The sequence below is a fragment of the Amblyomma americanum genome, chromosome 1 (genome assembly GCF_052857255.1).
Source record: "Amblyomma americanum isolate KBUSLIRL-KWMA chromosome 1, ASM5285725v1, whole genome shotgun sequence".
Taxonomy (NCBI): domain Eukaryota; kingdom Metazoa; phylum Arthropoda; class Arachnida; order Ixodida; family Ixodidae; genus Amblyomma; species Amblyomma americanum.
In genome coordinates, this window is record NC_135497.1 from 149,644,288 (window position 1) to 149,659,910 (window position 15,623).

General features: G+C 41.9%; 1 protein-coding gene across 4 annotated transcripts in view; it reads left to right on the forward strand.

The window, feature by feature from the left end:
* LOC144113912 (RAB11-binding protein RELCH homolog) overlaps window positions 1-15,623 on the forward strand; it is a 122,076-nt gene that overhangs the window by 16,196 nt on the left and 90,257 nt on the right. For all 4 annotated transcript variants that reach the window (XR_013310910.1, XR_013310911.1, XM_077647298.1 and 1 more), the window contains exons 5-7: window positions 3,355-3,555; window positions 4,660-4,748; window positions 6,726-7,010. Coding sequence is in view for 2 of the 4 variants with exons in the window: in XM_077647298.1 (XP_077503424.1) it covers window positions 3,355-3,555; window positions 4,660-4,748; window positions 6,726-7,010 (575 nt within the window). In the remaining 2 variants the exon portion in view is untranslated. The remainder of the gene's footprint in view (window positions 1-3,354; window positions 3,556-4,659; window positions 4,749-6,725; window positions 7,011-15,623) is intronic.

Sequence of the window (15,623 nt, forward strand, 5' to 3'; positions counted from 1 at the left end):
AAAGACATTGATCTGACCGTCCTGCACACTGGAATTAAAAATTTAGGGAATCTGGTAACAATGTGGAGGCCACACTGGTCAGGCGTTGGAGCAATGCAGTCTGTGTTAATTTACTCAGCTAGGTCTCAGGAAAGTACTTTTCCTCATTCAGCTATGATTTGGTTTAGTGTAGTGTTGAGACAACTAAGACTGGTAGAAAGCTAATGTAACTAAGAGGTAGCCATTGCTCACACTTGTGGCCGCGCATGATTCAGCTGTGTTGTAATCAGTGTGGATATGTCCCAAATATGCTTGTTAATTATGCTTTATGTCCATGCTTCAGATTGAATCTTGAGAGCCGACTCAGTTATCTGTTAATAATTGCATTTCACATGACCTGTCCATTATTGCCAGCTTTCTTAATCAGTACTTTCACTCTGTTTTCACCACGGCACACGATGACGTCCAGTTTGATTATTCCCTCCCGGATCTATCACCCATGTTCATTACGTAGGAAGGTGTTTTTAATATGCTACTCAACCTTAAAGTGAAGACCTCTGTTGGCCGTGTTAATGTACCTAACGTATTCCTACGTCGCTATGTGGAACCCCTGGCCCATATTCTTACTCATCTGCCCCAGCTACGGGACAATGTTTTGCCTGACGATTGGCGAATGGCCCGTGTGATACCGGTTTTCAGAAAGGTGACCGTCATGATGGCTGGAAACTATCGTCCAATTTCACTAACCTCCAGTATATGTAAACTCATGGAACACATCGTGTCTAACTTCATAATCGCATTTCTCGAAAAACACAATATTTTGTCGTGTTTCCAGCATTGATTTCGAAAGTCTTTCAACTGTTACTCAACTGGTAACTACCATTCACGAAGTGGCATCCTCTCTTGATAAGGGCGAGCAAATAGACGTGATATTCCTTGACTTCAGCAAAGCATTTGATCGCGTCTCACCTAGCAAACTAGTCCTAAAACTTCAGAACATTGGTCTTCCCTACCGATGGTGAAATGGATTCAAGCCTACCTCAGTAATCGAAAACAGTTCGTCCACGTCAATGGCTGCTCCTCTGGAATTCTACCGGTTGGCTCTGGGGTCCCTCAGGGTAGTGTCCTTGGCCCTGTTTTATTCTTAATATATATTAATGACATCGTTGCCTCAGTTGACGTTGCATCTGTTAGTATAAGGCTATTCGCAGATGACTGCGTTCTGTTCCAAACTATTCGTTGTACCGATGACCAAATTGCTTTGAACATTAACCTTAATGCTGTACACCAGTGGTGTAGCCTTTGGTCCATGGAATTAAACAGAGAAAAATCCGTCGTTCTTCGGGTAACCAACAAGAAAACTCAGTTTCAGTTTTTGTACAAAATCAATGAATATCTAATAGTTCAGGTCGACGAGTATAAATACCTAGGTGTGACGATAACTAATAACTTGAACTGGACCAGCCACATTAATAAAACCTGTGCATCAGCCTTTAGGAAACTAGGTTTTCTTCGTTTTAAATTAAGATCAGCCCCTTCCCATGTTAAGCTTCTTGCATTCAATACCCTTATCAGGCCTCAGCTGGAATATGCCTGTGTAGTATGGGACCCTTAATTTAAAAAAAAAAACGTAACCGAACTAGAAATGATACAGAGAAAAGCCATTCGTTTCATATTCAATTCATATGGCCGATTAGATTCATCATCGTCTCTGATGAGTGCTAACAACATTTTGACGTTAGAAAGCAGACGAATGATTTCCAGGCTGGGGTTTTTGTATCTGCTCAACAATAACCAACTTGGTATCAATCCACAATTGTTCATTTATCCACGCGTGAGTCATCAAACTCTGCACTCCCACCATCACAACCTGGAACCAATCTTTGCACGTACTGACAGATTTAAGAATTCTTTTTTCCCCACGCACTGTCACCCAGTGGAATGCACTTCCAAGAGATGTTTTTTTCTGCTGATAATGTAACAGTTTTTGAAGCAAGTGTACGAAAAACCCTGGGTTGATTTTTTGCTTCACTGATTGCTGATTCATTTTTTCCCCTTTCTACTGTTTGCACTGCACCCAGTTCGTTTTATATTTTGTGATTGCTTGGCAATGGTGGCGCTGAAATGCATTTTTCTTGTGACCTCTATTGCCCTCCCTGCTTGGCCTTCAATGACTGCAGTATGTTTTAAATAAATAAATAAATAAATAAAAATAATAAATTTCTGACTTTTGCGAGCATCTGGTCCATGAGCGCCAGTTGTTATGAGTGCCACAATACTGTGATTTGCATGTTCTTGCTTGTCGTCAGCACGTATTCTCAGCATGCTAGGCTTGTTTGAATGTCCGAGCATTTTACTGTCTCCCGCCGTGGTGGCTTAGGGACTTTTGCGTTCGGCTGCTGATCCCAAGGTCATGGGTTCAGGCCAAGCCATTGTGGCTTTATTTCGATGGAGATGAAATGCAAAAGGGCCCGTATGCTGTGCTATGTCAGTGCACGTTAAAAAACCCCAGGTGGTCTAAAATGATCTGGAGTCCACTACGGCATCCCTCATAGCTCGTGCTTCTCTTCTGGATGCTAAATGCCACAATTCACAATTTTTACATTTTACTGTTCAATAAAAACAAGAAAGCCAAATTTAACAGTAGATTTGGAGTTCGATGTGCATGTTTCTTTGCCACATAGCCAAATTTCATTCTTAGCAGAATACTGCCGGCATGCTGTAGACAAGCTTGACTCTGGCTTTTTTTTTTTCAAGCTGTTGATAGCCATGCATAGGTGCTTGGGCAGTGTTAAGTGTGCTTGTGTTGAAAAGGAGGTGCTGACGTTGGTCGACCTTTCTGGATAAATTGCTTTTATAGCAAATCAGGTTTCAGACATCTTGTAGGTGTAGGTAACTAATATCTGGTAAACTGGGAAAAATTAGTCGAGGTGCTTCACATTTTTACCTTGCATTAATAGATCTGCTGAATAACATACGATCCTTTCTAATTACTCGAAGCAAGGTTTCCCAAGGAAAAAATACTGCTGGGAAGTTTCAATAAAGCTGTGCGATTGGTTGACAAGCATAAAAATGTGAGGATATGATCAGCAACACATTCTAGTGATGGTGAAAAGCCTTCACAACTTACAGGCAGACAGATGGTGGTTTTGTCATTTTAAATTAAACCCCCTTTACACTAAAGGCTCTGTATGGAGTGTTATGCCTGCATTCTGTAGCACAGTTAGATTTTTGAGTTTACCATATTGATTACATGTCTTGTTTGTAACCTTTCTTTATGCTGGGAAGTCTGATGTGAAGAGTTCTTTTTTGTAGCGATTTGTTCTCCTTTCAGTAAGATTGGGATGCTGCAATGGATTGTTGGCATGTTTTCAGGACTTTGAGGACTGGGATGACGTGGGGCTGAATATTCCGAAGCCGCCTGATCTCGTGCAGCTGTACCGCAGTTATAACAGGCATTCCCGACTTTGCTGTGACGTTGCAGAGTGTGGGGTGCAGACTGAGTTTGAAGATTCAGATAAACAGGAAGACCTTTTGAGCAATTTGCAAGCTCTTGCTGCTGAAAAGACTATTCTGGTGAGCTCTGGTGTCTTTCCTCATCAAACTTTTTCTAGCATCAGGCTCCTTGTGTCTCCTCTTCATGTGTGGCATGAGTTGTTGCTATTGGACATGATATTTTAGCTTATGCTCTGAATCCTTCTCTACCATTTTGTAGTTGCATATTTGCTTGATTTTCATTATTTGTTTTACTTACATGGTGAGGCTGTCTGTGGTTATTTTTTGAGCAGACAAGGTAAGTAAATGAGGTGCTCGTTATGACACACATACGAAGGAAGCCAACAGTCACTGAGTGTTTGTCATAACGAGCACCTCATTTCCTTCTCATGTCTGCTCAATAGCTTAACGAGGGCCTCAGTTCTGGCAGTCTAGATGCCATAGGTAGCATAAGAGCACAGCTTCTGCCCTCCCCGTTCGATCACGTCCCACGTGACGCTCTTGGTAATACAGGATGTACTACGTCTGCCGCTATGTACGAGGGTGGCGCTGGTGAATACTCAATTACACTCAGCATAAATACCTCCGAAAGCAGAAGATTGGAGAGCTGCCACTGTAGCTCAGTTGATAGAGCACCAGACAAAATTCTTAGGTTGTGTGTTTGGATTCCGCTGATGGCATGTGGTTGTTTTTTCTTCTGCTTTCTAGTCAGTTACTTTTCAGCAATAAAATAGTTACACTATTAATTTATCATTGACCAACACCACAAATTTAAAAAAAAAAAAACATTCCCTTGTGCTTCTTAGTTTCGGTGACTGTTGCCTTCTTTCATATGTGTGGGTATTTCTGTTTGATGTGGCCATGTTGGCACTGTCAGTTTTAAACTTTATTAACTCGTTGTGGTCCTGAAGATTTACTGTCATTATGTTCAGGTGCTATGTTGGGAATTTTCAGACTTTGAAGAACCCAATGCTGTGTAGAAATGCTTTGTGAAATGTTTACTTGCTTCACACCTCTACATCTGTTCACACAATAATAATTTGACTGTGTGGAATCGCTCAAATAAGCCTCCTAGGTGGAGTCCTGAGTATTTGTTGTGGATCTTGTAGCAAAACAACCTTTTTATGCGAGCTTTAGCCATACTAAAAAAAAAAAAAATCCTTCTTTTCTTTTTTCTTCTTTCAGGAGGCTCAAGTGAATTGCTTAACCATGCAGCTTGAGAAGGCCAACCAAGAGAACCTTGTACTAACAGCAGAACTTGACAAGGTGTTATTGTGAGTAAATTTGTTGCAATTTTTACTTTTTTTTGTATTGCCTTCTCATACAGTCTTATATTTAAGCAACAAAGCCTGGATAAAGAACTGTTATTTATATTCTGGAGTTTCGATGTATGGTTGCTGATGTTTCTGCTTACGTATTCTTTATATGTGCGAAACGTGCGCCAAGCATTTTAGGCACTGGAATTGTGTTGGCAAGTGGGGAGTTTGGGGCAGGGGAGGATTTTAATGGGTCGCTATGGGATTTATATGGGGGGGGGGGGTTTCCACTTGACATGTATTTCTTTGAGTTTCTTGGTCCAGAAGAAGGGCTTCTGCATGGTTTTTCTATGCAAAATTTCTTGCTTGGGGTGGTGTCTGATATCTGTCGAAGTGGAGCTTCCAGCCCAAGCAAGGAGCCTCCACCACCACCTCCCTCTAGAGGCACCAGCCACCTCCCCACCACCCCCTAGCCTCCAACCCACCGCCACCCTCAGTCCACCATCCCACCCCACCCCCACCCACATTCACCCTCTTGAAGCACTATATCAATAATTCTTAGGTATATAAAAATGAAAAGAGGTAAGGTGATATGTAACCTTGAAGCAAGAGTACATAGCACCCACGCAAGTGATGTGCTTCTTGCATCGTCTTGCCGCTCGCCAGTGTACAGGCAGTGCATTGCTCGCTACATATTCCTAGGTCTAGCCTACTTCACATCAAAGCCACTGTGGACGGTGCTTTGGAACTAGCCACTGCCTCTAAGAAGATGTCTAATCTAGTTACCAGCACACTATAATAGAATAATTGCTCATTAAAATTAACATGCAGTTGTTTTCCGCAATGCCTTCGGCAACGAAACAAGCTATATGAGGGCTGCTGCTAGGCTTTAGATGGTTAGGTTTGCTTCACTGTATGACAGCTATCTGTTGTGGAAAGTGAGCACAAGAGACCGAAGGCCACCTTGAAGCACACCCCATGTTCATATCGTTATGCAATTTTACAATGCTAGCCTTGACAGCAGGTACGCAAGGCCACGCAGCCGACCAGTCTTAAGGTGTTAAAAGTGATACAAGAACGCCATTAGAAAAATCGCCACTTGCAGAGAGGTGTGGCATGTAATTTGATGTATCGAATGACTGGCGAAATTTGAGTTCGATATACGCTTGACTGTGCTTGACTGCATACTTCTACTACTACCCTCTGACTACACATTCCTCCACTCTTGCCATACCTTTTTCATTCCGTGATAATCCTCCTCCTCCTCCTCCTCCTCCTCCTCCTCCTCCTCCTCCTCCTCCTCCTCCTCCTCCTCCTCCTCCTTTTTCCACGGTAACAACCCTCCCCATGGTTCCCATGGCAACCACCTTCTAGTTAAGCACTACTACTATTACTACAACTACTACTACTACTACTACCACTGCTGCTGCTGCTACAGTGATGCGAAATTTAAGGAACAGCCCTTTAACAGCTACACTGTAAAAACCAGCTGGAAGTTTTCACTCTGTCACATAGTCGCATCCTTTTTTTGTTGAAGTATATTCCTTTAATGTAGAAACAAAAGTGTCATTAGGCAAATATGGCACAACAAAAATGCCAGGCCTGTAGGTGCGGTGCAAACCCATTGAGCAAATGACGAAACAGGCTGTGTGGTGGCATGCCACTCCCTGTGGACAGTTAGCAATTCTCTTACATGGTGATTGACAGTTCTACACTTTTTTCGTGTGTAAAACATTTTTGAGTGATTTATTACTCATTTACTACAGTAGCATGTTTTATTTAGTAGAAAACCCTCCATAAAGATAAAGCTAACCGCTGCTGCATGCATTTTCATGAGTGCCACTAGCTGCCTATCCACACTGCCGGATTGAGGGGGCTGCCGCATATAGGTCAGATCTCAATGCCAATACCACTTGTTCATTTGTATAAAAGCCTCTTGCCTGCCTGTGGTATTTTTAGTCAATGGCTACACTGGCCTATGCTTTTTGTGTGCAGCTCGCGAGCTGAGCTGCCCTTCAAGCCTGATTTACCTCTGGAGATGGTGGCAGACACATTGTCAGATGCTGTAGAACCCTGCACACCAACTCCAGCTGTTGCGCGTGGCTCGCCACGCAAAAAGGTGCCAGAGGAGAAGGGTGACTCATCGGAGGAGCACTTCACTCTACGCCATTCCATGTGCACTGCTGACCCATTGCCTAATGAAAGGGTGCACAACACAGCTCCATGTGAAGACGAGAGTGCCACTAAGTCAGTAGGGTTGGAGGCTCCCAAGAGTAGAAGGTAATAAATTTTCTTTTGCAGGTCTCGCTTGTCAAACATGGAATAAGCTTCCTTCTTTTGTAGGCGTGTGCAACATGCAGCAGCTGGCTTTCTTTCAAGCTTTATTTTGATTGCTTGCTTTGATTGTAGTCTTCATTTGCAGCATCTCACAATTGCAGGGCGAGTAGGGGCAAGTAGGAGACGAGACATTTAAAATGCTCACAAGCTCCAACTTTTAAGAATGGTTGTGTGTGATTAGCATTTTGCCACAATGCTCTTGTTGCGTCTCACATAGCAAAGAGATAAGCCACATGCTGATAAATGAACATAACTAAAGAATGAAGCAGACAGTGCAACATGTTTTCTACATGCAGAGGCTTTATAGCAATAAGTGAGTGTCCTGTGTTGCGCTGCAGCTGTTTAGATGTCACACTTCTTGAACTCGCATCGCAAGAACCTCTGTTGAAAAAGGAGTTTTTTTACTCGAACCCTCTGAGCAGGATGAAGGCCCTTTAGTTGTTCAAAGGCTAGCCTCCTTTTTTTTTACTTTGCATGCCACTTATGTTTTTGATGTATGCATCATGCCGAGCCACAAATATGCAATCTGTCTGTTATTCCGACAAGCATTTGCTTCTTTCTGTACCTTGACTGAAGCCTTTCCTGTGAGTGAAGCGTACAGGGTAACAGCACTGACAATAGGTTAAACATCATACAAGCTGAAGTACCTTGGCCGGCCTGAGTTGAGATCTATGCACCTATCTGGAAACGCACACCTTGCATATGGGTGCTGAGCCTGCTGCCTGTAGTTGGTGAGGTGGAAGGCCGACTGTGCTCCAGTAACCTTTTGGAGTGTCAAAAGAGGAGAGGCTGAGATTAAAAGAAAGGAAACGTTCTGTTACACATGCATAGCATTACTCTTTGTTATTTCTTCACAGGCAAGCACTTTTTGACACCAGAATACTGATGCTTTTTTAAAGGTTTTAGAAACTTTAGCATGGCCTGACTAAACAACAAAACCTTAGAGCAGCCTTTTTGTAGAGGGTTCAGCTGCAAAGTTCTCATTAATAGAACTCTGACCTCTAAGCCCTTTCTGCACAAGGGCTCTGAGCCGGGCGTTCCGGTCGCCTTATGAACTACCTCATTTTAAAGGGACCGGCCACTGACTAAAATATGTCGCGAGGTTATTGTGGAAATTCCTAGATCTTGCCTCATTTTGGATGAATTGAGCACTCCAGTATCGAAGCAATAAAGATTTATAATTTTAATGTGTCATTGAAAATAGCATAAAACAAACTGAAGTGCCATCTGACAGTTGAATTTTGCCATCGTCAGTGTATTCCTCCACATGACCACATCTCAGTAAAATATTGTTTACTTATTGTTGTTGTTAGGTGCACAGTGTTGTTTCCTTTCAGGAGAGTTTGTCATATTTTATTACTGTTTATGTTCTCTCCAGTGCACCCTTTGATGAAAAGCTATGCTCCCCTTTGCATCACCGATGAAATGCCTTCAGCTTTTGTGACTAGATAGCACCATAGTGTTCTGCTTTTCATGGTTGAAGTAGTAACCATGGTTCACTGAAACTTCAGTCAGCGAGGCGTAAGTCACTGTGCCATAATTGCTTTGGATGTGGAAACTCAGACGCTACTCTGTTTTCAACACTCTGATTACTGTCTGGCGGGTGAGATTTCGTTATATCACTTTTGCCGGTGTGCAGTTGCCATCGTTCTCGCTGATCATGGTTTCCAGTATTGGGATGCATCAAAGCGTGGGCATCCACTGGTTGAAAAATTCTCGGTAAAAATTTTCTACAGCGTTTCTAACAAAACTTTTGTGGAATCAAGCACCATAGACAGTAAACTTTCCGCTGTGTCAAAAAAAATTGAATGCTTAAAACTCAGTAGTCCGCCCTGTTAATGCAACCATACGTGACCTTGGAGCCTATTACCCCGAACAGTAAGAACCGAGCATTGTAGGGAGCACAAGGCCATTGGAAAGGCCAAATTCATGGCAAAGTTTAACTTTGTTTATCTATGGTTTCCCTTGATCCCCGACAGTTATTCAGAACATTTCTGCGGTATTGTTGTGAAACAGCTCAGTGCGCACACAGTGCGACAGTTTACTGGTACATGAAACTTGAAAAGAACACAGTGGCATCACTCTTCTGAGGCCTCATATTTTAAACCTTTAGTCAGGCAGAAACTTGGGCTAGTTGGATATTGTTTGAACTCATATTTTCTAGCGCTTAGTGAACACAAGGGACAAGAACACAAATACACAGGATGTACGCTAGTCTTCAACTGTCGTTTATTCGAAAAAACATTCAATATAAGACATCTCAATTGCTGATATTCACACACGTGCAGTAGCAACGCCACGTTTCAAGAACAACAATTCTTTTTTTGAAAGATAAACAGATGGGGTGCTGACACATTTTGAACCTTCTTTATCAATACACATAGCTTTCGAAAATTTCCCGTTCTGATTGCGAAGGTTCAAAATGTGTCAGCACCCCATCTGTTTATCTATCAAAAAAAAGAATTGTTGTTCTTGAAATGTGGCGTTGCTACTGCGCGTGTGTGAATATCAGCAATTGAGATGTCTTATATTGAATGTTTTTCGAATAAACGACAGTTGAAGACTAGCGTACGTCCTGTGTATTTGTGTTCTTGTCCCTTGTGTTCACTAAGCGCTAGAAAATATGAGTTCAAACCTTTAGTCATATCACTCTACCCTCCATTGTTATTGAATGGATAATAATACAGTGCCCATGTCTCTTGCAAATGACCCTTGAGACGTTTGGTATTGCTGTCTAGCGCTTTTGTATTCTCTTAACATGTGGGGTAAATTTTCATTCTTCTGAAAGGCTGTTGGCGGCACAAAGACAAACTGCTAATACATCTTCACATGGGTATTTTGATGGGCTTTGCCAAGACTCAGGTGACTCAAGTGGCACTACAAGCAGCTACAACGTGGTTGATTCTGTGTGATAAACTTTTGTGATACTAGTTTCTAATATGCAAGCTAAATGGAAAACAAAAGCAAATTGAAAGGGATTTTGGCTATTTGCTACGCAGGAAATGCGTTGTGTATTGAGGAGCGTGGCTTCTGTTCTGAATGCAAAATTATTGCAGCTTGTTTTTTTATTTTGCAGAACTAAAAGCATAGCATTCTAGATGCATATTTCTGCAAAGGGCTGCAATGTGCAGTGCACAAATATAATTGAGTGTGTGGCCTGGCAATACTGAAAACAATTTTTGCAAACTGCTAATAGGAGTGATCAGTCTCATTAGCCTCCACTGATAAGATTCTGCCTATTTGCCAGGCTGCTGCGCATGTGCACTACTATGCGGCTAACTTAGAGAGCAGATGGTGCCAGGCGTAGTGCTGTTGAAGGTCACGGAGTGTCTCTTCGTTTCTCAAGAAGTTGCAGAAACTGCTACTGGCACTTGCTCTCTGGCAGTATAAATTATGAAAAAGCCAGACTTTGAGACAGATATGCACAGTCGCATTTTCGAGGTGGCACTGTGTGCTGCGAGTTTGGTGTAGCCCTCGTTTTCAAAAATGTGCGGCCTTCGGCATCTCTGGCAGGAGCAGACCACAATGCTGCTTTCTCGTGTGTGCGCTCACTGCAAGGGTATGCAGAGTGATGGTGAACTTTGCCCTCACTCTTGGACAGGTGTGTATTATGCTTGATTATATTCTGGTGCGGCATTTGGCTGTTGTGATGCTGACAGTCACAATGAGAGAGCGCGCTTTGCACTGAAAATATCAAGGCATGATGCTGTCACACTGTAGCAGCAAGTGGAGAGCTGCGCAGTGTCACACTGCTGAAGTGTGGAATGTAAAGCCCTAGTTCATTTTACACTGCGCCCTTCTATTTTTCTTCAGGTTAAATAATGTGCGGTTTCTTTTTTTAAGATTTGACAGTTGTTAAATGTTGGTCGGTAGCATCTAAGCAACAATCTAGAGATGCTCCTTTCAATAGCAGTGTGTTTTATATCAATCATTGAGCATTTATTTCACCAACAAAGTGTACAGGTGGTGATAAAGGGCGGCGGAGAAAAAGCTGCAAGTTTCACAGCTTGACAAAAGCCCCGTCCGCCCCTCGAGCAGTGACAGGCTATAGTACATGTAAAAAACGCGCATGCACACACTGATAACAAAAGAAAAAAGCATGCAGTCGATGCTGATCAAGACAAAGACAGAAATACCACTCAGATCTGTCATTTATGATAACATATGTTGTAACAGAAAACTGTGTCGAAATAGCACATGATTATCAAAGATGTAAATCTTGGAAGGCAGATGCATGTAGTACACAAGAGACACAGAAAAACACGATTGCACTTATAATGGAATATTTCATTCATTTTTGTCTAGTGAAATGTGATGCATATTACCTACAAGAATAATTCTGTTAGGCACCGATTATTTAGTGTCAATACATCAATACCTAGTTGATTAATGTAGTTTATTAGTTTAGGTAGAGTACAACTGGCCCGCTGCCGACCGTACTCTGTGCGTGAGAATGGTGTTTGCCATGGGGGTTGGTGTCTATATGGGTACACGTAGTGGGTGTGTTTGAGGTTGGCATTTGGTAAAAATGAGTCCCGTTTTCCATGAACTGCACTTTTATAGCATCTTAGTAGTTTGTTATTATACAAGTCTGCCACTATAAGTATTTTAAGTGTCTGAAAAAATCCTTCAGTATGTTCAAGAAAATGTGCATTTTGTATGGCTCGTACTGCTTTCTTTTGTAAAATGGTCAATTTATGCAGGTTTTGGGACGTATTTCCCCAAACTGACACACAGTAACAGAGATGAGAAGGGAAAAGAGAATGGTATATGAGTTTTTGTATAGCTACAGGAAGTGAATGCCGGGTTCTGTTAAGCACGCCAACTGATTTGCGAATTTTTGTACACATAGCGTTAATATGTTCATTCCAGGACATGTTTTCTGAGAAAATTACTCCTAATGTTTTAACCTGTTTTTTGACTGTGATTGAGTAGGGGCCTAATGTAATGTTTCCAGTCACTTTTGTTTGAGACCCTGCTGCACGAAAAAGAACACATTTTGTTTCAGATTCATTTAGTACTAGGTTATTCTTTACAGACCAATCTTGAAGGCTACAACACACAGAGCTTGCCTGTCTTAAAATGCTTCCCAGATCATTTCCTTTCACATGTATGGTGCAATCGTCTGCATAGATAAAGAGCTTGCAGGTATTACTGATTGCTACAATATCATTTATATAATAAAGAAAAAGTACTGGACCAAGGATGCTACCTTGCGGCACACCAGATTTTATCGGTTGGTTACGCGATTTCTCCATGTAGTTGGACAAACTGTCTGCGTCTGCTTAAATAAGACTTAATGAAGTTTAATGGTGTCCCATGGAAACCATAGGACTTGAGTTTACAGAGAAGTAGTTTATAATTTACGCAATCAAAAGCCTTGCTGAAATCTAAAAATATACCTAGCGTCATGAGTCTTTTTTCAAAATTATCTAGGATCATATCTTTTTGTAGCAAGAGAGCAATCTCAGTAGAGTGTTTTTTCCTAAATCCATACTGACAGTCAGTAATTAGGTCATGTTTTTGCGAAAAACTCTCTATACGGACATTAATTATTTTTTCCAGGCCTTTAAAAAATATGCGCAATATGGATATTGGGCGACAGTTTGTTAGGCTAATTTTATCACCTCCTTTATGAATAACGACGACCTTCGCTATCTGCATCTGTTCCGGAAAAACACCAGTGGAGAGGGCAGCATTGAAAATATGTGTTAACACAGGCGAAATTAAATCTATTACATATTTCACTGGCCCAATTTTTATGCCATCCGCGTCTTGGCAATGGCTGTTTTTGAAGCCATTAAAAATTGTACAGACTTCATGGATGGAAGTGGGTGCAAAGAATATTGATTGTGGAACAACCGGAATGCTTGAAACAGTATCTAAGTCATTGTTTCTTTTCCCTAATTCAACAAAAAAGTCGTTGAATCTATCTGCCAGTTTTACCCCATTTATTGTTTCGCCATCGATAGTCAGACTGTCCATATGTCTGCCACCAGATTTTCTATTCAGCATTTCGTTTAACTTCCGCCACATGACGCCACTTCTTTTTATGCTATCCTTATTGAAAATGCGATGATAGTACTCTCTCTTGGCTTTCTGTTTCTTGTTTATTTTATTTCAAAGGGTTTTAAAATCCATCCATTTCCTTAGGTCATGGGTTTGCAAGAAGGACTGATACAGTTTATTTTTTATTTTAATTAGTTTAATAAGGTGCCTTGAGATAGGACAAACAGTTTTGGTTCAATGCATAGGTGCAGCAAGGGAACTGCCAGATGCCATTCCCTATTTTCTTAAGTTGAGCACCATGGTTTTTGACAGCTTTGGTGTACTGTAAGGCCCTGCCAGTACTTCAGCTTCCATCTTTTTTCAGCTTTCTCAGAGACCTGGCCAGAGGGGGCCGGGCCCCCCTTTGGATATGTGCCTGAGCTATAATGCACTCCTACGATTTTCTAAGCATTTTGGGATCTTTATTTTCTTCCTATTGCATTTTATCTTTAATACCATATTTGCATGAATATAAAGAGTTTTTTTTTTTTTCTCAAATGATGTACTTCAGAAATGCATCTGACATTATATTCAGAACCAAGGTGCTAATATGGAGCTTTTTTTTTCTCCATTGTTCTGTGAGGTAGCTGCAGTGGCCTAAACCACTAAGCTTGTGAGCCATGAGTGGAAACCAACTTTCTGATAACATTGCTTCATAGAGGTAAAACATGCAGAACACATGGGCAAAAGGTAGTGGCTATGCACATAGGGAGCATGTAGCAGGCCATTGAGGAAGGAAAATCTGTGAAAGAGTCATGTAAAGAAGGGGAAGGAAAAGGGAGAACAGGCTCATGACTGCATAGCATAAAACAGGAAGCAGCAGGAGGGGAAGTGGAGGTGCAGCGACATGGCATTGATGGCAGTGATGGTGGTTGCCACTGAATGGAATGCTGAGTATGTTAGTGCGTCAGCAGCTTTTCCACATTCAGTTGCGTTGCATGCGTTTCTGATGTATTGTCTTTCAGATAACATTCTTGACATGGAAGTTGCCGCAGTCACGTGTAGCCTGTCACAGTGGTTGCCCTGGGAGTTTGAGGTTGTGTTATAATCGTAATGACATATTTTTTAGTGCATTAGCACTTATAGTGGGCATTTCCTGCATTTAGCCATTGCATATCTGTCTGTCTGTCTGTCTCTCTGTCTGCTTGTCTGTCTGAAGCCTGCCTTTGTGGGAAACCTGCCCAAGGGTTGCGTGTGCGTGCGTGTTCCTGTCCGCCGTGGCAGATGGCAGCTCAATTAAATTGATTAATTGCGGGAAGAGCAACGTGGGTCTCAGCACAACCCAAGCAAACCAAAGTCCTACCTATGGCAGCACCTGCCATGGAAGGGCTCCCGGGGATCTATGAGTGTGAAGGAGAGAATGACTAATTCTGCATATATGGGTATTAACCCTTTATCGCTATCCGCGCAACTGCCATCCATGAACACTGGATCTGAACACTGAATCTGAACACCAGAACCTAAGTGAAAATCGAAGTGCTAGCACAACCTAATGCCCATTGACTCGATGACTATTGAACTCGATAGACATTGACTCAATGGGGTTTGCAAATGGCCATTGGAATCGCAAAGGCAATTGAGGAAAGCCTTGCATTCGCCATATGCTGAAAAAACACATGAAACTCGAAATAAACAAAAATATCTTTTCGATTTAATGGCAAAATTTTAGACTATATTAGCCAGTTCATACTAATTTTTATTCTGTGGTCAAAATGACGGCTCCGCAGAAAGGCTGGCGGTCAAATGTGAACAAATCGACGCTGTTCTCATTGTGAGGCGTCGCGGCGTTCCGCTTCATTTCTCTATTTTTCGCTTCGTCTCTTAGCGCACCTTGTGACAGCTGAGACCAAGAAGGGTGCCACGAATGCTGCAATGATAGTGGCTATGAACTCAACAAAGACTGTCACAGATCTGTGCATGCTTCACTGGTGAAAAGTGAATGCTTCTGAAATGAAGTGTGCATCGCTACCCTTCATCGCCCCTCCATCGTTGTCTCTAGGTTGTGCCTAGAAGTATTTGAATAGATTTTTGTGAGAAAAGTTTCAATTAAATTAGCACTTACTCGAACATTTGGCTCGTTTTACTCAGCTTCACTTCATACTTACTTTTTTTTCAATGTTGCTACCCCTAGAGCCTCGAATCGCATGCTCACTTCTCACTCCGTGACGATTGAAATTTGCCGTGTGGCAGCGGTGCACCTGGGTGGCTCTCGAAAATTTCAATTGCCATTCACTCAATGGGCATTGAGATTGCTCATGTGACAGGGGTATAATTCGCATTTAGCCTAACTACGCAAATCAACCATTTTTTTTCACTTCCTGAAGGCTCAAACTTCGGTGTTTTTGATAGTTTTTAGGATTTTTCTGAGGTTTAATTTCAAATTTTGTCTATTCTTTACAAGGTGAAGGCAATGGAGTGCCTCTGTGCAAAGACTTAGAAAACAGCTTATCGATATTTACTCTTAGCAATGTGCAGTAAATTTAGTGCTGGCTGTGTTTGGTATACCTT